This window comes from Chinchilla lanigera, unplaced genomic scaffold (assembly GCF_000276665.1).
Source record: "Chinchilla lanigera isolate Chin_1 unplaced genomic scaffold, ChiLan1.0 scaffold00044, whole genome shotgun sequence".
NCBI classification, from domain to species: Eukaryota; Metazoa; Chordata; class Mammalia; order Rodentia; family Chinchillidae; genus Chinchilla; species Chinchilla lanigera.
In genome coordinates, this window is record NW_004955445.1 from 18,697,142 (window position 1) to 18,722,835 (window position 25,694).

The window sequence follows — 25,694 nt, forward strand, 5'->3', positions numbered from 1 at the left end:
ACAGTCAGTTCGCTTTGTGGTCATCATCTTTTCAGAAACCACCAGCAAGGTGAATTTAAAAAAAAGAGAGCATGACTACCACACTACTTGGTATCTAAGTCTCCATCCAATGCATTTTACAGCTGTACACATTTATGGTCTCTAGCTTCAGCTCAATCCTCAGTACCCTTGGGCGATACTTTTATGTCTTCCCAGCATGCTCTGCTTCCCCAAAGGGAATGTTTGAGACTTTTATTTCTCTCCTCAGGCCTTGTGTTTATACCCCATTGTGTCCACTATTGGTTCATGACTGAATTTCTCCTCACAGAGAAAAGACTCAGGTATTACGTTGTTCATCTTCCTTACTTACCTATAAACCTGTCTTCTTCACCTACCTGCCCTGCCATCCATCTTTCCATGCTGCTAGAACCTCTTCTCCCACGATTTCTGTGATAGTGTGTGCTCACAGTTCTCCCACTTCTCTGGGCACTTGCTTTCAGTCTTTCCCAGCTCTGATCCTTCCTCCACCCTATTGGCTACCAGGGCATCTTTTCAGTGCATAGAGGTGATCATATCACCCTCCTCCATATCTTAAAACATTTCAGTGACAGTAACAGGCAAAAGGATCTGTAGTGATACAAGACAGAACTCTGGAGGGAATGGGAATTTATTACAATAGGGCTTGAGGATGTCTTCTCAGGTGTTAGAAATATTCTCTGTCTTGCTTTGGGTAGTGCACATGGGTCTAGTCATACATAAAAATTCACTGAGCTGTACGTTAAGGCAGTACATTTTACTCAATGTATACCTCAGCTTTAAAAGATAAAATCTTCTCTTATTCCTACAGGTTCCAAATTCCTTGGAATAGCATATAGATTCCTATTTATTCCTCCCCCAGATTAAGGTATAAGCATCTTCTTGTGAAGCCCCTCCCGGCTTTCCAAGGGATACAGCTCTTCCATACTCACATAGGACCTCTAAACTTAGGCCTATCATCATCATTTGGAGACTGTTTTGTAATGCTACCTTCACTTCCCTCAGTAGGCTGGAGGTCCTGAGGGATAGGAACCATCTCTTTTTGGTTTCTTTGCTCTCCTAAGACCTTGGGCAGCGGGTGGCAAATGGCCCCCATAAATGTGTGTTAATGAACTTTGTATTTGCTTTGAGTTTGACCCTCATAACTGAAAAGTTTCTTCCTTCAGCCTCCAGGATGTTTCCTCAGTGAGAAGAAGGCTGTGGTGCAATGGCAGTGTTTGATACCCCTCAGGAGGCCTTTGGCATCCTCCGTCCAGTCTGTGTTCAGCTCACAAAGAGCCAGACAGTGGAGAATGTGGAACATCTGCAGGCACAATTACAAGCTGTGAGTGATGCTGCCCTTCAGGAATTGCAGCAGTACATCCTCTTCCCTTTACGATTTACCTTGAAGACCCCAGGTCCCAAACGAGAGCGCTTGGTCCAGAGTGTGGTGGAATGCCTCACATTTGTCCTCTCTTCAACATGTGTGAAAGAGCTCGAGCTTCTTCAGGAACTCTTTTCAGAACTCTCTGCATGTTTGTATTCACCCAACTCCCAGAAACCTGCCGCTGTGTCAGAGGAATTGAAATTGGCTGTGATCCAGGGACTTAACACCTTAATGCACTCAGCTTATGGCGACATCATTCTGGCCTTTTATGAGCCCTCCATTCTGCCTCGTTTAGGATTTGCTGTATCTTTACTGTTGGGCTTGGCAGAACAGGAGAAATCAAAGCAAATTAAAATTGCTGCCTTAAAATGTTTACAGGTTCTACTCTTTCAGTGCGATTGTCAAGACCATCCTAGGTCTTTGGATGAGCTTGAGCAACAGCAGCTGGGGGATTTGTTTGCTTCTTTTTTACCTGGAATCTCAACTGCACTGACCAGGGTTATCACAGGAGACTTTAAACAAGGTCACAGCATTGTGGTATGTTCTCTGAGGGTCTTTTACAAAACAGTAGGCTTTGTTATGGCTGATGAACAGCTCAGAAGAATCTCAAAAGTCCGAGCAAAGCCTGCAGTTGAGCATAGAATTGCAGAGCTGATGGTTCACAGAGAAGGAGAATGGGTGAAAAATACTGGTGACAAGTTGGTGATCCTTATTAAAAAGATAATTGAGTGTATTTTGGTTCACCCACACTGGAAGGTGAGGCTAGAGCTGGTAGACCTTGTGGAGGACCTTCTTTTAAAGTGCAGTCAATCACTGGTTGATTCTGCTGGTCCCCTCCTGAAGGCTTTAGTGGGCCTTGTAAACGATGAGAGTCCTGAAGTCCAAGTCCAGTGCAATAATGTTCTGAGACACTTCGCAGATCAAAAAGTAGTGGTGGGCAACAGAGCTTTTACTGACATCTTGTCAGAAAGCCTGCATTCCCTTGCCACATCTCTTCCCCGCCTCATGAACTCCCAAGATGATCAGGGCAAATTCTCTACGCTGTCCTTATTACTTGGTTATCTGAAACTCTTGGGCCCCAAAATAAACTTTGTCTTCAACTCTGTGGCCCATCTCCAGCGACTTTCCAAAGCACTCATCCAAGTTCTAGAACTGGATGTTACTGACATAAAAATTGTTGAAGAGCGGAGTTGGAATTCTGATGACTTGAGTGCTTCTCCGGAGGGCCCCACCACACGGCGAGGAAACCAAGTGCAGAGAAGATATTTCCGCTTCTTCACTGATGAGAGAGTTTTTCTGCTCTTGCGACAAGTTTGTCGGCTTCTTGGATATTATGGGAACCTTTATTTGCTGGTGGATCACTTTATGGAACTTTACCAGGAGTCTGTGGTTTACCGGAAACAAGCTGCCATGATCCTTAATGAACTGGTTGTAGGGGCTGCTGGGCTGGAAGTAGAGGATCTTCATGAAAAGCATATTAAAACAAGCCTAGAGGAACTGAGAGAGATTGTGACATCTTTACTTGAGGTATACACGAGCCAAGAAAACTGGTATTTGGTTACCTGTATTGAAACTGAGGAGAGGGAAGAGCTAATGATGAAACAGTCAGATCTCCAGGCCATCACATCTGGTGTACACACCTGCCAGATTGTATCTTTTCCAGCCTTCTCAAAGCCAAGCCCTACTATTTGTTCCATGAACAGCAACATCTGGCAAGTATGCATTCAGTTGGAAGGGATTAGCCGCTTTGCTTATGCACTAGGAAAAGACTTTCGTTTGCTCTTGATGTCAGCCCTCTATCCAGTACTAGAGAAGGCTGGAGACCAAACCCTGCTTATTAGTCAGGTGGCTACCAGCACAATGGTAGGTATTTGTGTTGCTTGCGACTATGACTCCCTACAGGACCTGATCAATCAAAATTCAGACTATTTGGTGAATGGCATCTCCTTAAGTCTGCGCCATCTATCTCTGCACCCTCATACCTCAAAGGTTTTGGAAGTCATGCTGCGAAACTCAGATGCTACCCTGCTTCCTTTGGTGGCAGATGTGGTTCAAGATGTCTTGGCCACCCTGGACCAATTCTACAATACGAGAGCTGCTTCCTTTGTCAGCGTTCTCCACGCCCTGCTGGTAGCATTAGGTACGTTGAAAGCCATGTTTTTAAATGTTGACGGGGGGATAGTACTTAATATTCTAGTTTGCCCAGTCTTACTCTTTTTTAGCATTTGTGGTTATTTCATGGAGAATATTTGAAAAGCTTTCCCTCCAGTCCCACATTATGGTATGGTTCTATTGTTTATTTTTTATGCTTTCAATAATCTACTATTTATTGAGCACCTGCTCTGTGTCAGGGATATAAACCTTATGGGCTAAATATCAACATTATTTTTATTTTACAAATATGAAAAACGAAGGCCCCGTGAGATCATGCCTAGCCAGGGTCATACAATACGGGATAAAGTCAGGATTTATGACAATTTTATTCTTTCCAATATACCAAACTGCTGCTGCTGATACTTAGAGTTAGCAGTATCTATGCTAATGGAGAACAGAAATAGCATGAATTATTCATTCCACAGATGGTTAGAACAGCACTGTCCAACAGAACTTTCTGTGATGATGGTACTACCCTGTATATCTGTTCCAATACAATAGCTACTAGCTGCATGTGGCTAGTACGACTGGGGAATTGAATTTTCACTTTTGTTTAATTTTAGTACCTGATATAGCAACATGTAGCCACATGTATTATACTGGACAGAGGAGATCTAAAGTTCTTTTTAACCTTTTAATTGTATAAGTTGATTTGCATTTTTCATCTCCCATTTGATCTTCTTAAGTTCCTGCTGGAGATGCTAGCCCACCATCAGAATGGCAACATTTTCTATAAGCGAAAAGAATCTCTCAACTGGACAATCTTTGATTGAAAAAAATGAGCTATAGACCTGGGTGTCTTTTATCCAAAAACCTACCTGCAGTATGTATTTTAGTACTGCTAATAGCCTTTGAGGCAGCTAGAAAGGTTCTTTACCTCATTTTATCAGGTGAAAAAGCCAAGAACATGTAAGAAAGTTTCTTGGGTAAGGTGTCTGGGGCAGGGTCTGTGCTCTACCCGTAGCTGATGCTATTTCCAATGTTCCTTCCTGCATTCCTGAGCATTTACAATAGCACAAATGTTCTCTCATTCAATAAACAGCACCTGCCATATGTCAGATACAGTGCTAAGTATTAAGGGACAGCAGTGAACAAGATGAATAAACTTAGAGAATTTTCCTCCTACTGCAAGAGAGATGATAAACAAGTAAACAAATCATTAAACAAGCTCACTCCAGACTCTGATAAGCACTGAGAAGGAAATCAACACCTTGATGCACAGGAGTAACAGGGACACCCACTTTAAATTGAGTGGTCAGGAAGGATAAAAAGGCCCCACGTATGTACAGGGCTGTCACATTGTTTTTATGATTTGTAAGAACATTCAGGCAAAGGGAGCTCCGGGTGTGAAGGCCAGGAGGAAAGAAAGGGGTGGAGATATTTGGAGAATGGAGAAGAGATCATTAGAGAGAGAATGGTACAAGATGAAACTGGAAAAGAGGGCAAACCTTCAGGGCCATAGAGGCCAAGGGAAGGAGTTTGATGAAACAGTCAGATCTCCAGGCCATCACATCTGGTGTACACATCTGCCAGATTGTATCTTTTCCAGCCTTCTCAAAGCCAAGCCCTACTATTTGCTCCATGAACAGCAACATCTGGCAAGTATGCATTCAGTTGGAAGGGATTAGCCTCTCTGCGTATGCACTAGGAAAAGACTTTCGTTTGCTCTTGATGTCAGCCCTCTATCCAGTACTAGAGAAGACTGGATACTTTGCAGTCACTCACAAGCCTGTACTGTGGCCAGTAGGTAGGGAGGAGGCAGCTCTGAAGAGTACTCACCAGGGCCTGCCCTCACGGAGCGCCTCCTGAAACTGGCTGGCCACTTAGGCATAGCAGACTAGGACTGGCTTCCATGGGCCAAACAGATCCACCTTTACACTTTGACAAATTATACTACATTTCAATTTGAGATTTAAACAAATTCAAAAGGCCAATGACATACATCTCTTGGGAGATACCTCAATTTAAGTCTTGAAAATTGAATTGCTTTAGATTGCTGGTGTCTTTGGTCATCTCTGAAAGAAAGTGGTGTAATCCTCTGTAGTGCTTTTTTTCTTTTTAATTGAGGAAGAGGGTCTCTTGCAGCAAGGAAACTGAAGATGGTTAAAACTGATTCTGGAACTTCCTAGGAAGACAAGCAAAATTGAAAATAGCTTTTCTGTAAGTTTTGAAATAACCCAGAATACACTTGCATTTTTTTTTAAGCTTTTTTTCTTGTTTGTTTTTTTGTTTGTTTTTTTTTGTCCGGTACTGGGAATCGAACTCATGACCTTGCACTTGCCAGGCAGGTGCTGTGCTGCTGAGCTAAATCCCCAGCCCCACACTTGCATTTTTAATGCATAGTAAGTAGTAAAGTTGATACAGTTATTCATGAATCAAAGTAGCACTTTATGCCAGCATTTTTGTTTGTTATCTAACTGATCAGTTGTCCAACCGATGATCTCTTTTAAAATGAGGATGAGGCGAGCATGATGGTACATGCCTATAATCCCAGCACTTGGAGGGCTTAGGCAGAAGGATAGCCTTGAGTTGCACCATAGCTGCCAGTGTGGGTTACATAGTTCAGAGTCAGCCTGAGCTACATACTAAGCCCCTATCTTTAGGTAGGTAGGTAGGTAGGTAGGTAGGTAGATAGATAGGTAGATAGATAGATAGATAGATAGATAGATAGATAGAGAAGTGTGCTGTCAGAGAACTGAGAGGTCTTAAGAAAGCCCCGTACGTTTTAGAAAATAAGTTGCACACACAGTGTTTTACACGCATCCACAAAGAAAGCAAGAACCAGAGGTAACCAGGCATGGTGGTATGTGCCTATAATCTCAGCTACTCAAGGCTGAAGCAGGAGGATTGCAAGTTTGAGGCCAGCCTGGGCAATTTAGAACCAGACTCAAATATAAAAAAATAAATAAACAGAAAGGGCTGAGGATGTAGCACATACATAGAGGGATGCTGCATTTTCATGGCTGCATCATATCCCACTGTGGCCGCACTGTAGTTTTTTTAACCAGTCCTGTCTTGATAGGTGTTTTGGTGGCTTCAAATCTTTTGCCACCACCAAAAAAAAAAAAAAAAAAAAAAAATTAATGAATATCCTTCCAGGTATTTTTGAATATGCTTCTATATATCAGTAGGATAAATTCCTGAAAGAAATGCTGGTTTAAAAGGGTATTATATTTTAATTTTTGATTGAAAGTATCAAATTGCTCTCCTAAGAGGTTGTATCAATTTAGACTCCATCAGCAATGTAAGAGTGCCAGTTTTGCCGCGCCCTCACCCACACTGTACATTACCAAGCTTTTGATCTTTGCTAACCCGATAGTAGAAAAATGGTACCTTATTATAGTTTTAATTTGCATTAAGAGTGGGGTTGAGCTTCTTTTCATATGTTTAAAAGCCATTTGTGAGCAAAGATATTTTAATGTCTGGCGCTAGCCTGGAATCTAGAAATAATCTTTATACAGCATCTAATACTAGCCATGTGATGCTGGGTCCAGGATTTAACTGTTTGGAAACCAGTCCCTTAGAGTACACTAAATACCTGATTTACACCTGGGAATGATGCATATAAGAAATATCATAATCGATCCCTATGTACAGGAACCTCCGGATCCTAGATTGAAGGCTGTCATCTCAGACATTTGCTCTTAGCTACGCCCAATTGCCTGGCCCCATCATTTCCTGTCTGCTGTTACTCTGGCTCTGTGCAGAGGCCCCTTGATGAAAAAATGAAATGAGCAGGTGGTAGAGGTTATCAAAGTCTACTTCTCTGCTATCTACAAAAGGAGGGTGAGGGACTAGAGTAGCAATTTAAGTATTAAGAGCCATTCTTGAAATGAAGCTTTGAGGGGACCCCAGGATACAAAAACAGTTGAATTGGAACTGCTCTGTTAGGAATAGACTCTGGGACACACCCCATCCCCTTTAGCCTGCTGCCTGTTGCTGTCCTCCCTGTGGAGATCCCTGAGGCCCCTCAAGGCACAGGGTGAAAACGACTTGAGTCTGCAATGTTTCAGGCTTATTCTGTGATGACCTATCAGAGGTACTGGAGCACCACCAAAGGGAAAACTTCGGAGAGAAAATGGACAGCCTTCTGTTGTGTTAGAAATACAGTGTGAGACTGTCCATTCTTAAAGTCTGTAGTCTGTCTTCTGCTAATGAGTAGATATCCTGTACTCAGAATTTGCCAGTTTACCTATTCTCCAATCTCATGTATTTTTTCACTCAGCATGTATTTTGAGCGCCCATGCTATGCTGGGTACATTGGAGTGTAGCGTCTAATGGGAGATTAAGATACCAAGCAGTACACACAAAATATACAGTTACAAACTGTAATGAGTTGATACAAAAGGAATGAACATAGTGCTAGATAGCAAGACCTTGCATAAGTGACCTAAGTTAGATTGAATACTGAAAAGATGGCTTACTGGGCAAGTTCTAATTCTACTAAGACATGAAAAGTGATTTCCAATTAGCTAGTTATAAATTAAGGGGAAAAATACTCAGACAGTAACTATAGCATGTGTAAAAGTTCTGAGGGAGGAAAAGTTTTGGTGCATTGGAGGAGCTCAAAGATAGTAAATAATCAGACAACTGCAGTAGTAGAAGATGAGGCAGAGAGTAGATGGTGGGGAGGCCACACAGGCCATGGCAAAGAGCTAATTCTACTGATGAAGTGCTAATGCTGCTTATTAATGACCAAGGTGATCATTACAACATTTTATCTACAGCCCAGTGGTTCCCAGAAACAAGTTACACTGGGCAACCCCAAGATCAAAACTTAAAGGAGGAGGGAAGTTATTTGCACCAAACTCTTGAGAATAACACTACAGCTGAAGACATTGAACAGTTTGTGCTGGGGTACCTCAAAGAGAAGGATGTGGCAGAGGGAAATGTCCTGGAGTTTGACAGTGATGAAGGTAATTATTACTTATTTTGTCTTAGTTCTTTCTTTCTTTTTGAAATAGACTGTTGTAAAAACAGGGAAGCATCATTCCACAGAGATTCAGAAATAGCAAAAAGTCACTCAATTTCACTATGCTAACGTAGCCATTCTCATTTTTTGTTTAATATTTTTCCATTCTTTTTGGGTATAAACCTATTTTTACATGATTGCAGTCATGATTTTTGTTTTGTGGTGTGGTGCTGGTGATGGAACTTGGGCCTCATGCATGCTAGGTAAGCTCACTACCACTGAGCTACACCCGCAGCCCCCTGCAGCCATAGCCATAGCATCATACCCTTTTTGTGACTAGTTATAAGCAATGCTCCATGTTGCTCTAGAGGTTTCATAATTAATGTTTTAATAACTGTTACTAAGTGTCTACTCCCCGTCAGGAGGATTTTGTTGCTTCTAGCTTTTTCTGTAGTAAATGGTGCTGCAGTGGATGATTCTGTACATGTGAGCTTCTCTTCTCCTGGCATATTTCTTTCTTATTGTTGTTTTTCTTTGCAGGGGAGAGTTGCCTTTTTGAGACAGGGTTTCACTATGTAGTTGAGGCTGGCCTTGAACTCACTTTGTAACCCCGATGGGCTTCAAACTCACAGCGATCCTCCTGCCTCAGCCTTCTGAGTGCTGGGATTACAGGTGTGCACCACCACGCCTGGCCTGGCATATTTCTTTATAAATTTCCAAAAGTAGGATTTGTGGATCAAGGATGTGAACATTAGTTAATGCTTGCCAAATTGCCTTCCAATACGGTGGTATTGATTTATACCTTTCCTTCAGCGGAACAGGATTAATACTCGTTTCACCACAATCTTGGTGAAACCAAGGTAAAAGTAAAATTACCAATTTTACTTTTCCTAAATTGTAAGTTTAAAAAATTGCTTTTGTTCTTTTACTTCATATTTTCTTAAATTACTGGCAAAGTTGAACTTACTTCTGTTTCTGTATGCTTTTTTGTCATTGTTATATTGTTTTGAGACAGGGTCTTTCATGCTTTGTAGTTTGTGCTGGCCTTGAATTCACCATATAACCTAGGCTGGCCTTGAATTTGCAACAGTCCTCCTGCCTCAGCATCCTGAATGCTGGGATTAAGGTGTTAACCACCACTCCTGGCTTCTGTATGCTTCTTTTCCAACGTTTTTCCTACCTTAAGCTCATTGTTTGTTCATATGCTTTGTCCATTTATTTATTGCTAAGAAGAGATTCCAATGTTTTTCTTACCTATTTATATGATAAAGGAAAAGAGAGTTCAGGCTAGTAGCAGCTCTGGCCTCTTGTTTTATTCACAAACTCAATCTGGAGCTTCAGGTCAGGAAAGGATTAATAAATTATTAGAATCTCCTCTGCAAATATAAAATGCCAAGTCATAATGAGCTTGGTGGTCCCAGAACTATCCTAAGTCGAACTGAGTCCCAAATTAGTTTGTTAGGTTGGAATTGAGCAGATTTCTTTTTTTTTTTGTTCTCCCCTACCCACAATCTGTACTGTAAGATTCTAGTGAACTAAAGCCAGTACTTCCAGGATAATAGGAACTAGTGGTGTTTCTGGATAGGCTTCTGTCTGGATGTCCTTCCAAAGCCTCATGCAATAGGTAGGGCTTTTTCAGAGGTGATTGGATCTAGAATGTGTGGCACTGGAATTGATTCATGGTACAATGCTATGATCAAGAGCACTAGTGTAGCAGAAAATGCCCCTCTCCTGCCAGTATACTTCAGTTTGTTAGTTGCCCAGGTAATAGTTCCTGTTTCAGTTCTGGTTGCTCCAGTCTCTTAGAAATGGCTGGTCACTGTGATATATATAGCTGGTCACTGTGATGCACATTGTATAAACCAATCTCCAGTTGACAAGCCATTCTGCCTCTGTACTTCCAGCTTACCTAGCTCATATAAGCCCTAGACCACCAGAGATCAGAGCCTGATATTCTGGTAATGATCCCGATCAGTGCCTGTCCACGTAAATAAATCTGCCTCTAAATCCTGCGTGTCATTTCCTGTTTCTGCTTGGCATTGCACTAGGATTAAGGGTGTGAGTGCTACCTGTCCTGAGTAGTCTGGATAAGATAAAAGGGGGAGAAAGGTGTTGTTAAGGCCTCTTGTTGTTTTTGCTACCTTGGTTAGCACCACAGGAGCCATGAATTATTCTCTGTGATGCCTCTCTGCCAAGTCACCCTGCCTTGGACTCAAACCTCTACAGACTGTGAGCTAAATAAACCTTTCCTCCCTTAACTTGTGGGTGTTGGATATTTTGTCTCAACAATGAGAAAAGTAACTCAGACAAGTGGCTTGTTGCATTAACTACAGTAAATTCTTTCTAAATAGCCCTGAAGCATCACAAGGTCTAAATAATGGTTGATGCAGAGTTGAGTCATTGCTGTCCCCACAGACAGAATTTTCTTGATTAGAAATATGTTGGGCTTTTTATTCTCATGTTTGTTCCTTGACACAAACAAATTTTTTTTTGTGAACTGTGCACGTCACCCAAACCTGGAAGCCCTGAAGAAGGGAAAGCATCTTGATCCTTCATAAGCTAGATTGCCTTTCTGGTTTAAAATTCAGGCACTGTCCATTTCTTTATGATTAGAATCTTCTGTTTCTAGTGGATATTGGGTCAAAGCAGACTCAATGAATCAAACCCTCTTCCAAAAACAAAATCCACATCTCTCAAATAACATTCTACAGTAGGAAAATTTCAAATGACAAATCTTTATCTGGGAAAAAAAAACCACACATAGCTCTATCATTCATACTATTATCATTCATCACATATAAACCATGTACTTGGCATTACAAAGAATGTTTGGCTTGATATTGGATTGACATCAGTATTTTGTTTTAACCACATAAAAGTACCTTCTATATCCGTGATCCTTTTCTCCAAGAAATCCAAGCATTCTGCAAGTGCATTTTCATCTATCTTTCCAGCACCTGTTAGAGACAGGTGCAGCCTCTGTTGTAAGATTCTGTTTTTCCAGCAAAGGAAACTAAAATGAGAAAATGTTAAGGGAACAACACTCAGTTCAGTGGAAATGAGCACAGCTGGTAATTAAGGATTTAGGGACAGGGATGGGGGCGGGAGTGTGAGCAGAAGAAAATTTTTCAAGGTGGGGAGTTTGGCCTGAGTTTCATACAGTTCTCGTCTTTCTGGTATTTTTAAGTTACAGGCTTATATCTATCTCGTACAACACAGTATTCTTTGTAGTAAGAGAATGGTAGTAGCTGGCAGCATTCTTCCCATTTACTCCTCTCCACAAGCAGATGAGATATATACTTTGTCTGTTTTAGCCAGGTGAGGTAATGTAGGAGAAACTGCCATAAGTTGTGGAGGCTAGACTTGTACTGAACTCTGACCAAGCCTTATTCATTTTGTATTACACCAGGCTGCCCTGGTCTCTTCTCTCATACAAAGATGAGTGAGGCTTAATACTGGCCACCAAAAGATCTTAAAGACTGGCGGAGAAGATATATATCAAAAGATGAAGTAGAAGAAAAGAATGGAAGTCAGAGAAAAAGCCAGCTGGGGAGGGGCCCAACCTCAGGATTCCAAATTAGAACTCTGCTCTTTGTATGTTTCTATTTTAAATATTCATTAATTGAAATTTAGAAAAGACCAAAAATATAAGAAAAATTTTTAAGTGATCTATTATCTTATCATCCTGTCACTATTGATACTTTGTTGTACTTCCTCCTATGTAAAAATTTATATAATGTTCATGCTGTACATACAATTTTATACCATATTGCCAGGCGTGGTGGCTCATGCCTGTAATCCCAGCACTCGGGAGGCTGAGGCAGGAGGATCATTGTGAATTCGAGGCCAGCCTGAAGTACAAAGTGAGCTCAAGACCTGCCTGAACTGCATAGTGAGATCTTGTCTCAAAAAAAAAAGGCAATTTTATACCATATTTTTTCTTTTTAACATAGTATTATTTCATAAGCATTTTATCTTATCACTAAAATCCTTACAAAGTATAATTAGGAACCTTGTAACATACCATTTTATGGATATACCATGGTTTATATACCCATTCCCCCTTGAGTGGACATATAGGGTATTTTTGTCCATTTATGATGTTAGAACTAAGTAGCTAAGACTGGATAATTTATAAAGAACAGAAATTTATTTTCTCACACTTCTGAGGCTGTGAATTTCAAGATTAAGGTGCTAGTGGGTTCATTTATCTGGTAAGGGTTGTTCTCTGCTTCCCTTGGTCCCTTGTTCATATGTCCTTCCTAGGAAGGAGCACTGTGTCCCCAGTGGTAAAGGCAGAAGAGTCAGCGAGCTAGATGAAGCCTCTTTTATACAGGCCTTGATCCCAATCACAAGGGGAGGAGCTCTGTGGCCTAATAACCTCTTACGTGCTCCACCTCCTACCGCTGTCACATTGACTGTGACGGTTCAACTGTAGAATTTTAGAGGGAACACATTCAGACCATAGAAGCGTGTTCTTCCCAGTGTGTAGCTGATAACAGTTAATGCTGCCATAAATGTTTTGACTTGTACAGCTTGGCCCACATTTCAGATGGTTTCCTTAAGACCCTTTCCAAGACATTTTCCTCTTAGTACTGTTCCTAAATCAGAAGCGGAGGATCAAGCTGGGTTGGAGCACCTCTCATAAAAATTACCAATTATGCTCTTCTTGCAGAGGAGCTGTCAGTCCCTCCAAAATTGGATGAGAATGACACCCTTCCAGATGCAGAACCACCACTGCCAGTGCAGATCCAGATAGCCAAGGACGTGATGGAACGCTGCATCCACTTGTTGTCAGATAAAAACCTGAAGATCCGCCTGAAGGTCAGGGTGTATCCCCTTCTTTGCACTCCCAGAACAGCAAGATTAAATGTGATCTGGCTGGCAGTGGCTACATGGATGAGCATGTAACTTCCCATATCTCCTGGTCCAGTGTGGTGGCCATGAGAATGCATAAAGAGGAATTTGTCTGTGGGATGACACTTTTACATCTCCCTTTACCAGCTCAGATGCCAAAAGGGAGCTGATCTTTATGAAGAACCACAAAGTTTTTGAGATTCATTGACTGTCCAAGCGAAAGAAAATTATGTGCTTTAAAAGAATGTCATTATCTGAGCTGACTTAATGCAGAATGCAGGTTTTAATACTTGGACTTGGTCATTCTTCCAAGTCTGACCCTTGTCTCTGTTTCTGTTTCTATTTTCATCCTAGGAAAAACCCCAACACTTTTCATGGTATTACATCCTCATCCTCTTGCTCAGCAAACTAGGTAGCAGTTTGCTGAGCAAGCACCCCATTAGCAAGGACTTAAATACACAGTGACTCAGTAACACGACAGTGTGGTGGAGTGGTAGTGAGTGCCAGGTTTTTGAGAAATGCTCTGGAGACCTTATGCCCAAAGGAAAACTGCTTTCCTCTGCATTTCCAAGGAAGAGGGAGAAATGACTGCCTTAGTTACTCCCTGGTGACCATGGGAGCACATTGCCTTGCTCAGAGATGGGGGCCACGGTTGGAAACACTGATCCACAGATTATCTCAGTTCTCAGGTCTGTACTGTGTGGAGTTCGTTGTCTTACAGAGACATCTGTACATTCAGCAAACACTTTTTGAGTGCTTGTTAAATGCAAGGCTTTAGTATAGGTACCTGGTTGATACATTTAGCAAACTCCTAAATATCCTTTAAGATCTTCCCTGTTACGGGGTTTTATAGCAACTTCATACACATGGTGGTCATTAAAAGCATCAGTACTGGAGTCAGACCTACATACCTAAATGCAAATCTTTGAGCCAGATGTGGTGGTTCACATCTGTAATCCCAGCACTCAGGAGGCTGAGGCAAGAGGATCCCCATGAGTTCAAAGCCACCCTGGATTACATGAGTTCAAGCCCAGCCTGAACTACCTAGCAAGACCCTGACTCAAAAAAGAAAATTAAATTCAAATCTTTGTGCTGCCCCTTACTAGCCATGTGACCTTAAGTAAGTTAGTTCACTATGTTGAGCCTTAGCATCTTTACATGTAACATGGAGATGAGGCTACCTGCCTCACAGGTTGTTGGTTACAGAGATAGAATAGCACAAGGTATGATATATACACTCATTCATTCACTCACTAAATTCTATTGAAGACTTCTGCAGGCCAAGCAGAGAGAATATGGAAGGAAATGCAATGGGCATGATCCCTGTCTTCCTAGAACTTGTCTGTTGGGGGGAGAGAGGCAATTCAAAAACACACATCTAGATCAAGTTAATATTAGCAAGGTAGTAAGCAGGTGCTGTGGTAGAAAATAGTAATTCACGTATGTACAAGGGCTGATTAAAAGATACAGTGTGTGAGCTGGGCATGGTGGCACGTGCCTGAAATCTCAGCACTGGGGAGGCTGAGGGAGGAGGATCATCATGAGTTTAAAGCCAACCTGAACTATATACTGAGATTCTGTCTTAAAAAAAAAAAAAATTAAAAAAATACAGTGTTTGTTTAAATGTTTAAAAATTACTACAGTAAAAGACACATTGCCTAGCCAGGTGTGGTGGCACATGCCTATAATCCCAACACTCAGGAGGCTGAGGCAGGGGGATTGTTGCAAGTTTGAGACCAGCTTGAGCTACAAAGAGAGCTCAAGATCAGTCTGAACTACATAGTGAGACCCTGTCTCAAAAAAAGCCAAAAAAAAAAAAAAAAAAAAAAAGATACATTGCCATTAATCCTCCTCAAAATACTCAGCCTTGCCTTGAAAACACCCCATCATTCTTACCCCTTTCTGAATCACTTCTAGAAGTCTTTAGTGTCTTTAGTTGTGCCATTGTGGACACCTCCATGTCCTGACTCAATTTAAAACATTGGCCTTTCCTGGTCATTTTGACCTTGGGGAAGAGCCAGAAGTCTCATGGTACCAGATCCAGTAAGTAAAATGGACACACTATAATTTTTTTTTGAGCCTGCCTTTCCATTGGATGGCACTGTAATTTTATCACATCTTATAAAGACACGCACAAGAGAGGACTTCCAGAACCACATCAGAAAATGGCAAAAATGATGGGATAAATGTTTTTGAAGAGGGGAGAAGTATTTTGAGAGGGGATCATGGCAATATGTTTTCTACTATAATAAATTTTTAAAAATTTAAACATTCGCTATATATTTCAATTAGCATTTGTGCTCTTCAGCAAACTATGTTGAACAAGACAGAGCTTACATTCTGATTTAGACTAGGTCATCTCAGACGACCTCTCTGAGGTGTTAACATTTCTCAAGGGTGAGGAGCCAGCCATGCAAAGGGACACAGGCAGAGAGAAAGTAAGCAGCAGGGAAAATGTGCACCTTTGAATCACAACATCTAATGCAACTTGTCCAGTTAGTGACAAAATTCAAATTAAAGCCAGCCAGCGATACCAAAGCCACTTTCAGTATACTGCTGTGTTCTCCACAGTACTACCAATGAGTCCCCTCCCAAGGACAGAAGCTGTTCTGTTTAGCATTTCTGTTCCACCTGTGTGGACCAGGGCATAGAAGGCTCCTAGTAAAGATTAATGTTGGCAGACTCCACTCTTCCTAATTAAGGTCTTTGTCCTATTATCATAAGCACCTTAAAGGCAAGGAAGCATGTGTATTTCATCCTTGTGTGTCGCTGACCTGGCCTGTAGTCAGAACTCAGTAACTAGTTACTCAGTTAATGCATTGCTCAATCTTATTTTTTAAGTAGTGGCCTGATTCCAAGTACTTGGTTTCAAACCATTACTGTCTGCTGAAATCGTATCTTTTCTTTCAGGTTTTAGATGTGCTGGGTTTATGTGTAGTTGTTCTGCAGTCACATAAAAACCAGCTGCTTCCTTTGGTTCATCGGGCCTGGCCCTCACTAGTGCACCGACTCACAAATGATGACCCCCTGGCAGTCCTCAGAGCCTTCAAGGTACTGCATTGATGCTGCACTATCCGTCATGGGGATACACATCATAAACACAGAGCTCACCAGGCTCTTTTGCGTTGCTTCTCTTTTTATGTGATTGCAATGTCACAGATCTTGACGAAAGTATGGAAAAGTAAGAAAAGCGCAAAGAAGAAAATAAGTCACTTTCCTATTGCATTTGAGTCAGGGTGAACTAGCAAAGCAAAGGGCCGCCAGCATGTATTGAACATCTCCTGTGTGCCAGGAAGTGAACTTGGCATTTCCCCCACACACATAAGCTCATCTCATAGCTGTGCAAGGTGAGTATATGATCTCCATTTTTCAATAGAGGAGGAAGCAAGGTCAGAGAAGTTAAGGAAGTATCTCAAATCATACAACTAGCAGGTAATAGAACTGAGATCTGTGAGTTCATGCTCATGCTCATTGCAGTGCTCAGAAGTCAAGGTGAAGGGGCCTGCGTTCTAGCCCTGGACATCCCCTGTCTAGCCAGACAGCGGAGCAAAGCCCATGACCACCCATTTTCAGGCAGTGCATAGGAATACCTCCCCACCTTCCTCGCAGTGCTGTCAAGGATAAAATGGGACTCTGCTGAAGTGCTTTGGAAAGCTAAAAGCCCTGTAGAGATGTCAGGTGCTTTTCTCCCTTAGTTTGGCTCGTATTAGCACATGTATTTTAGCTTATTTATTTCTGTCCTTTCTTATTCTAAAAGGCACTTCCAGCATCCTTCAGAGATACATTTACCATGGCAAGCTAACATAAATTAGAACTGGGTGAGCAAGATGAGGCAAAGAAAAAAGATGTGTAGGGACATAGATGAAATTGAGAATGCAGTGAATGTACTTGGCAAGAGAAGTTTGATTTTCTGTAAGAGTCTTCAGCGTATACTGTGCCAAAATACCAGTTTACATTCAAAACACGTAAAATTGTTACTATTTTTTTCCAAAGCAAAATGTATAAAATAGCAAGTTTGTGTGTATGTAGAGAGAGAAGAAAGGAGGGAGGTATTACTAAATCCTACTCAGATGTGTTTTCCTTTATGAAAATTACTAGGCTATCAAATATTATAGCAAGTGTAGAAAAATGAAGAACTATAAAGATGTGTGTGCCGAACCCGAAACTGTATTTTCCACACACAAGCACGTTGATGACACCGGAGGTCTGCAAACGCTGTGCAGTCCAGCCCAGGGACTTTAAACGAGTGCCTTCCTCTTTGCAGAGTGGGCAAATGCTCTATGTGCTGGTTACACCTTGCTTACCAATTTTTAAAGAAATTCCTGCTCTATACTCAGTCTTGTGCAGCGGGGCAAAACGTTTCAATATGTTCTGCTAGAGAAAGTTTAGAATGAGACACGTAAAGAAACTGCCTGTTGTGAGATAGAATAAGAGTGATATACATACGCGATTGTGCGGTCTAACAGAAGGAACATGGAGTCATCTTTAGCCCCAGGGACTGGCCTGGGTTCAGCCAGAGACCTCAGCCTCCCCAGTCCTTCCCTCACTCAGCATACCCTACCCCGGGCCTGCACATGGCAGGTACTGGGCCTTAGTGCTTGTGTTTGCTCAGCTAGCGAGACTTAAAAGCCCAAGTCTTTTCTCTAGGGATGTTAGGGAAATTTCAGAGATAATCCATGTGAATTGCTTTAAGCTTTTTTTTTTTTTTTAATGAAAAAAAAGGGAGGAAAACCAAGTTATTAATCATATTATTCATCCAACTCAAGATTCTTTGAATTATTCTCCATGTAATCTGTATTTATGGATAGAAGCAGCTGTGCCTTAGGAGCAGAGACCTCTGAATTCATAACTGTCAGAATCACCAACCATGGGCAAGGAATTAGCAGCAGTAATTCTGTTTTGCTTTTTTCAAGTAGAGACCTAGATGGAATTAAATTACCAAGCGTTCTTTAGTCCTCCTACTGCCTCGCTGATGTTCAGTCAGCAAGCTGGGGACTGTTTCTGCAGGTTTTGTGCACACTGGGAGGCAAGTGTGGTGATTTTCTTCGGAACCGGTTCTGCAAAGATGTGCTGCCAAAGCTGGCTGGCTCCTTGGTTACCCAGGCTCCCATCAGTGCCAGGGCTGGACCAGTTTACTCGCACACACTGGCCTTCAAGTTGCAGCTGGCTGTCTTGCAGGGCCTGGGTCCCCTCTCTGAGAGTCTGGAATTAGGTAGGTACCAACTCACCTCACCTAGATACCAACCCTGCATCCTGTCTCATCCCTGCCTCGTGTTCTTGCCCCTCCTCTCCTTTTGTGTCATCTTCATCCGTCTTTCTTTGGCCCCATTTGTCCATCTGGCATGCATTTCCTGACTCTTAGGATGGGGTATAGAGCTCAGGGAATGTTGCCCAGCTGCTCCAGATTCCCCAGACAGCAGTTGGTTACTGCTTATCCCAAATAAAGTCTGAGGGCCAGTGCTTGTTTTGTTTTTCCTCTCTGCAGGTGAGGGTGACCTGAATAAAGTGGCTGATGCCTGCTTGATTTACCTCAGCACCAAACAGCCCGTGAAATTACAAGAGGCTGCCAGGAGGTACGTCTGCTTGATCACCTGCATCTCTTTATGTTTGTTCTAAATTATAGATGATTTGCTAATGGCGAGCAGATCTGAAGCATCTCTGCTCCCCTTTCTCTCCTTGCCAGGTTAAGATATTTTCTTGAACTGTGCCAACTCCAAAGATGGTATTTTTACTAGATGCATTTTCCTTTATAAGTAACCTTTTCCTCTGCTACATTGTCCACAACAATTTTATAGGGGCAAAAAGCGGAAAGATCGTGTGTTGGAGAGGACCCAGCACCCTCCTCCTGGTTCAAGGATGAACCACTTCTGGGTCCTGTTTCTGATAGCCCAGTGTCCCATGCCTCACCTCCCTCTACAGTAAAAAGAAAGCACTAGGTTACAGATCTCCAAAACCCCAACTCCATGGAGGACCTTAGATGATAGAAAAGTATGTGCAGAATTAGATGCGTTTTCAAGCAGGCACATACATGCCTCTTTCTGGAGTCCATACTGTAAAATAGGTAAGCAGCAGAGACCACCAGGCTGGTGTAAAGGCAAAATGGCATGGAATTTATTGTGCCTGGGTTCAAGCAGAAAGCACTATAATACCTTCTACCTCGAACAAAGAGAAGCGTGTCCCTTTTATTGGGACAGAAAGAAGGCAGGGGACATTAGCCGGGAAGACCCCAATGAACATCTGTGGCTAAAGTTTTCTGGCAATCTTGCATCTCGGTGGACTGAGTCCTGTGAAGTATTCTTTGTAAATGTTTGGGTGTCTCCAGATGTCTCCAAGTCCTGCAAAATTCCTTGTCCTATCTTATCTCCTTTCCTGTGTTTGCCAAGTGGTGAGCTGAATTCCCTGCAGAGTAGTGCTTCTGCTGGCAAGCAGGCTGGGGGCTGGGAGAGTCAGGCCAGGTTGGAGACTTACACATACCGTTCACCCAGTCCTAGCAGGAGTCTATCACGCAAAGAAAGGTAACAGCCACTTAGTGGGCCTTTTCTGATTCTGAAATTACATAATTCTAATTTCCAGGAGTTTTGGCCATGCTTCTAACAGAAGAAGCTATTTTTAGTTGCCTGAGTACTAAGTGATTTTTCCTATAAACTGAAACTCTGACAGAGGGCATCCCAAACTGCACTGTTGGCTCCCTTTCCCCAGCTGTCCTTCCAGCTGAGAACAGCATCGCTCCGGAGCTGTTTCCCCTGCGTGCCTGCTCTGGGCTGGGCCGGGACTGTCTGGCTTGCCAGCTCCACGTTCCCGAGCAGTGCCCCTCCTTCCTCGGCATCTGAGACAGGGCCCAGAGTATCCGTGCTGGGGTAGGAGGTGGGATTCACCTCACTCCTTGAGGAGCTGAAAGGCTGCTCTGACTGTGGAATAAGGAGAGCGACTTGCTCTTTTATAACCCTTGTACTCCCTGGGAATGATGGGAATATCTTTTTGAATTGATTTATTGTCTTTGCAATTTTTTACTCTTGATTTCCCCAGTAGCCTTTTTTCTTTCTGTCCCTTTCCGGTCACATCTCTTAGGCCCAGAATCAGTCATGGTTTCTGGAGCAGAGGATGCATCCCAAGGAGCTTCTTGTCCCCAGGCATTCTTATTCCTTAAGGAACCAGCTTAAGGGAAAATAGTTCTCCCTGGGCGGTGCCCCAAAGCTCATTGTTGCGTGGTTTAAAGTGCAGCCCACAAACATGATGAATTTCTTTTCAGGTAAACTCTTTGAGGAGCGTGTTACCACCAAGAGTTGTGAAGACCTGATTTTCACAATTCCTTGTCCCATCCTACTTTTTTTACTACCACTGCATCCCATCCTTCAAGTTTAGAGCCATCAAACAAGCTAATATTCGCAATTCATTATCTTTTCATTTTCTAATTCTCTTTTTTGTGGCTGAAAGCAATTAAACCTGGAATTGGCCCTTGCTGAGTGTGGAGTTGGTATTCAAGGTGCCTCAGGAGGAGGAACATGCAGCCAGACCACTTGACTGCAGAGGCGCCTTTGTTTGCTCCACCGCATTCCACTCAGGCTTGAGTCAGATGACCTCCCTCTGCCAGGCAGGGAGCAGGGGAGGAAGTGCAAGGTTGATTGCTTCACACACACATCATCTGCAAACTCTTTTGAATTGGGGGAGGGTGTTGTCCTTGATCAAGAGCTGATTTGGCATCTTGATTCAGAAATTATTAAGCTCTCTAAATGGGAAAAGAAGCTGGAGACAATAGGTAACCTGGTATCTTTGTGCGCTGCATTACTGTGCAGAGAGGGTGATGGTGAACTGATTAGCACTGAAGCAGTCACCGACACTGATGGGCAAGCCGTGTCCCCTGACTGAGTTGAAGTCTCCATTGTCCGGCCGTCTTGTCCTTAGTTCTTTTCTTTCTGTCCTACCCCACATCCCTTACCAAGGTAAAACCTATCTGCCTACTTGGAAAGTCTCCCTTAAAACTACCTACTTCTTGGGCTGGGGATTTAGCTCAGCGGCAAAGCGCCTGCCTGGCAAGCGCAAGGTCGTGAGTTCGGTTCCCAGTACCGGAGAAAAACCAAAAACCAAAAAAAAAAAAAAAAAACTACCTACTTCTCTTCCTTTCCAAGCGTTGTGGCTGGGGTTTACAAAAAGCCAAGCTAAGTATTCAGAGCCAGTGGAAGTCAGAGCTGCTCAGAGATGACTCATCTCCCTTCACAGGTATTAAATTCCCCACCCTGCTCCTCTGTCAGCCAGAGGACTGGCTAAGGAACCTGTGAGGACAGGGGCCTGCTGTGAGGCCTCCCACCTTCCAGAGGAGATGGATGCGCACCATGGCCTGCAGAGCAGTTGTCAGCGGCCCCTGGGTTGAGGGGCTTAGGACCTCAGAGGCCATCATATTGGAGTAGACACAAACTTGGCTGTGCCATGAAGATTTCTCTTTATTTTCACTACATGTGGGTTTTTCCTTCCTATTTGCTTTTTCTGGCTTCAAAGAATGACCAAGACTCTGTTTGCTTTTTTTAATTTGTCATATTAAATATAGCCTTTGTGGCAGGCTTTTACATCAGGCTGTAAACTCGGGAAATGGAAATTGATCAGGGGGTGGTTGATATAACCAAGGCTGTAAATGCTAAGAACGGAGATGCCATTCCAGTTTAATGCTTTTATCTAGTGAATATGCCTTGTAAGGAGGGGGCATAAATCTTGCAACTTGGGGGGGAGGGGGTTGGATATAACCTTTCTGCTTGTTACCACCAGGTGTCACTGTTAGAATTGGCAATGCAAAAAAAACAAAAAACAAAAAACCGCTCTCCCAAAGTCCATCGAGCAAAATAACTTCAATGGATAAAAAACATAAATCATATTTGGGTGTAGGAGGAGGGGGTCAAGATATCAGGAGCTGTACGTGGGCAGCATCCCTGAGGGTAAGCATTGAATTACAAATAACAGATCAGACCAGCCACACCCCCATCGCAGCCCAGTGCAGAGGCAAATTTAACTGATTTAAGTTCCCAAGTGGACCCAGAAGCCTGCAGGATATCTCCCAGCATGCAGTGTGTCTCCACAGTTCCGTGCCTTTCTGACCATGGAGCTTTGCCCTCCTATAGATGAAAGGAATTTGACATGAGAGCACACATCCCAAATTTCTATTTTTTCTTCAAGCCAGTATGTGTACTCAGCCTGGCTCAACTCTTTTAGAACCACACCTCTTGGGCCAGTCTTTTACTAGCCTCTGAGGCTCCCTGCCTTGCAGCGTGGTCTTACATCATCTAACTGGGCCAAAAGGAAACAAAACTAGGCAGTATCAGCTTTTAAATGGAGGAAGTCCATGCCTGATAAATCTCATGATAGAGAAACAAAGCTTTTAGACTGCTTGGTCTGTACCAATTCTTACCTCCACCTGCCAACTGTAGAGCCTGCTACAGATGCAGGGTGCCAGCAGGTAGTGACCAGCTGGTATACCTTCTGGTCCTGTACAGGTACCTGGATGCTTTATTGCTGTAGTCCTTGATGTGAAAGAAGGGGGACATTGCCTCTTCAGCCTTCTCTCTAGCCATTTTATGTGACAGCAGAAGGCACCCATCTTTTTTTCCCTTAGTACATGTTTGTAGTACACAAGGCTTCATTGTGGGAAATAAAGTACATGTACATAATATATTTTAATTCTTTTTATTCCCCTTCCCCTCCCTCCTTTCCCCTTCTTCCGTCTCAAGGTCCCCTTCCCACTTACCAAAGATCTACCTTCCTATTCTCTATCATCTTTTTCTTTCCTCTTTAAATATTTATACTTTGGGTTTTTTCATGTAAGAGAAAGTATGCAATATTGAAGTTTATGTATGGGATTATTTCACTTAACATTATGGTCTCAAGGCGCATCCATTTTCCTACAGATGACTCAGATATATCCTTTATGGCAGGGTAGTACTCCATTGTCTATAAAAACCACATTTTCTTTATCCATTTATCTGTTGATGGACATATAGGCATCTTCCAAGGTGTAGTTATTATGAGTTGAAAGTAGCAGTTTTGGAGTTGGACAGTCCTAGGTCAGATCTTATCTCTGTATAACCCTGAGCAAATAGCTTAGTTTCCTTGCATCTCATTTCCTTCCCTATAGACTCAGGGTGGTGATGGTGCCCTCCTCTGGGGGTCTTTGAGCAGATGGATTGCTCTCATGCATTCAGGAAGTCTGCTCAGTACTCCTCCATTCTGCAGATTGGTTAAGGAGCCCCTGTGTGCCAGGCACTTTTCTAGGCATTGAAAATAGAGGAAACAAGACAGAAAAGACTTCTGCTGTCATAGTGCTTGTGTTCCAAAGATATACCGATATGTTGTATACACATTGCACACACGTATGAACTTGGGTGTAAGGGGCTGGGGATTTAGCTCAGCGGCAAAAGCGCCTGCCTGGCAAGCGCAAGGTCGTGAGTTCGGTTCCCGGTACCGGAGAAAAAACCAAAAAAAAAAACAAAAAAACAAAAAAAACAAGAACTTGGGTGTATCTTGTAAGTCTGCTTCATCTTTACTGAATTCTGAACAGGGCTTTTCATATCAGGAGGATCTTTTTCATGTTAATTGTGCCACCTCTGCCCATTCTCCTATTTGTGTGAGAAGTCAGGACCAGGTTTGAAGGTTCATTTACTGTCTGACTTCCTGCTCTCTTTCTAGCAGTAGGATCCTAGCCCATCAAAGAATCAGCTGGTACCTTCAAACCCCAGAAAAACACAGACTGGCACAGGCTCATTCATTTCATCCCTGTCAGAGCCCAACTCCTCTCTTTACCTACATATAGGCCTATTATATTTGAACAGATCAGGAGCCACAGAGGTGAGCCATTAGTTCAGCTAACTTGAAATGAGAAGCTCATTGCCTTGAATGGTGTGGGCAGTTTGTTTGAGGTTGGGCTACAAAGCTATTTCCCTCTTGGATTTCACCCAGGGTGGAAATGAGGGCACTCGTAATATTTTTCCTTTTGGCACTTGATTAATAGTTGACAAATTCAGACCTGAGTAGTTAGCTTTCCCATTATCTATCTTTTGACAAGCATTGCTGCTTTTCTTTTCAAGGCCCATTGTTCTAAAAATACATTCAGATGTGAAGCTGTTCACTGTGCATATACCGGCATGATTTCATGGTGTCAAAGATAAGAGACATCTGCCATGCAGATTACAAACAAAGTAGGTTGCTGGGTTTCAGATCTGAAGCCAGAAACTTCTGTGCTACTTAAATCAAATGCTCCCGTTCCTTTCCCTGCTTCCGTGGTGTTGTCACATGACTGATAATCTGCCAGGTTCAGCTGCTTTACCACCCAGTGGGGATGTGTGCACATCGGGTACATCGGGAACAGGACGCTCTTGATGGCTGATGAGCCCAGTGACTGCACTGCCTGCACAAAGCGGATGTTAGTTGGCAAAAGCGTTGGTATGACACAGGGTAGCCATTTCGTCCCTTTACTGAGTCTGCCATCTGTCTAGAGCCCCTAGGAAGTTGGGGTGAATGTGATAATCTCAATACCAAGTAAAGTAGCCATGGAAATGGCCTCAGTTGTCTTTCCTTATTATGCCTGCAGGTGGGGGTGCGTGGAAGTTAGCCCAGGGTCCTTCTAGTGCTAGAAGTGCACTCCACCACTGAGCTACACCCCAGCCCCTATTGCAGAGATTTTTATTAGATCTCTTACGATGAGCCAAGTACTGTTTTGAGAATGAAGATTTCAAAGAGGAATACCAAGTTAGAGTTGGCCCACACTGCTGTTTGATGGCAGTGTAGCCTAGGTGAGTTAACTTCTCAAAGTCTGTTTCCTCTTCTACGAGGCTGAAATAACAAACATCTACTTTCTACCTAATACAATTATTACAAGGCTCAATAAAAAATTTTCACACAAAACAACACCACAGATTAAAAAGTTAATAAATAGTAGTTGTTCATCATTAAATGTCCCCCTTAATTCAAAAAATGACTTAAGGCATCCTATAAATTGAGTTTATGCAACAAGGAAAAAAGGAAATAAATGAAGGAAATTTTGAAAAGGGAAAAACAATAAGTGAAAAAGCAAGAGAAACCCAGAACTGAGGTTGATACATGAAGTGCAGAGTTAAGAGCGCAGCCGCTTTGCTTGGCTCTGTGCTTCCTAACACACAGAGCAAAGAGGGAAATATCATCTGATATGCAGCTTCCAGTAAATACTGGAATAAGCCTAAGAAAAGAAAAAGCTTTTCAGAAAGAAGCACAGCGTTCCTTGTTACTGAACCATAAGAAAATGTCTCCATGGGTCATCTTAGAAGAGCACAGAGTATTGTTGTGACTAACATGCTCGGCATCCTTGCAGTAAATACAGAAGTATATTTTTGAGAGCCATTTCTTCAGGCACCCATCAGTGAGGGCTGCTGGCTT

General features: G+C 42.6%; 1 protein-coding gene across 8 annotated transcripts in view; it reads left to right on the plus strand.

Moving 5' to 3' along the window:
* Positions 1-25,694, plus strand: part of Tti1 (TELO2 interacting protein 1) — a 53,228-nt gene that overhangs the window by 20,857 nt on the left and 6,677 nt on the right. For 6 of the 8 annotated variants that reach the window (XM_005392546.2, XM_005392544.2, XM_005392545.2 and 3 more), the window contains 6 exons: positions 1,182-3,521; positions 8,263-8,451; positions 13,123-13,271; positions 16,215-16,355; positions 18,312-18,516; positions 18,790-18,877. In XM_005392546.2, coding sequence (XP_005392603.1) covers positions 1,223-3,521; positions 8,263-8,451; positions 13,123-13,271; positions 16,215-16,355; positions 18,312-18,516; positions 18,790-18,877 — 3,071 coding nt within the window. In that variant the 5' untranslated portion in view covers positions 1,182-1,222. Of the gene's footprint in view, positions 1-1,181; positions 3,522-8,262; positions 8,452-13,122; positions 13,272-16,214; positions 16,356-18,311; positions 18,517-18,789; positions 18,878-21,521; positions 23,158-25,694 lie in introns of those variants that run through there. The other 2 variants (XM_013518305.1, XM_013518304.1) reach the window with 2 other exon arrangements.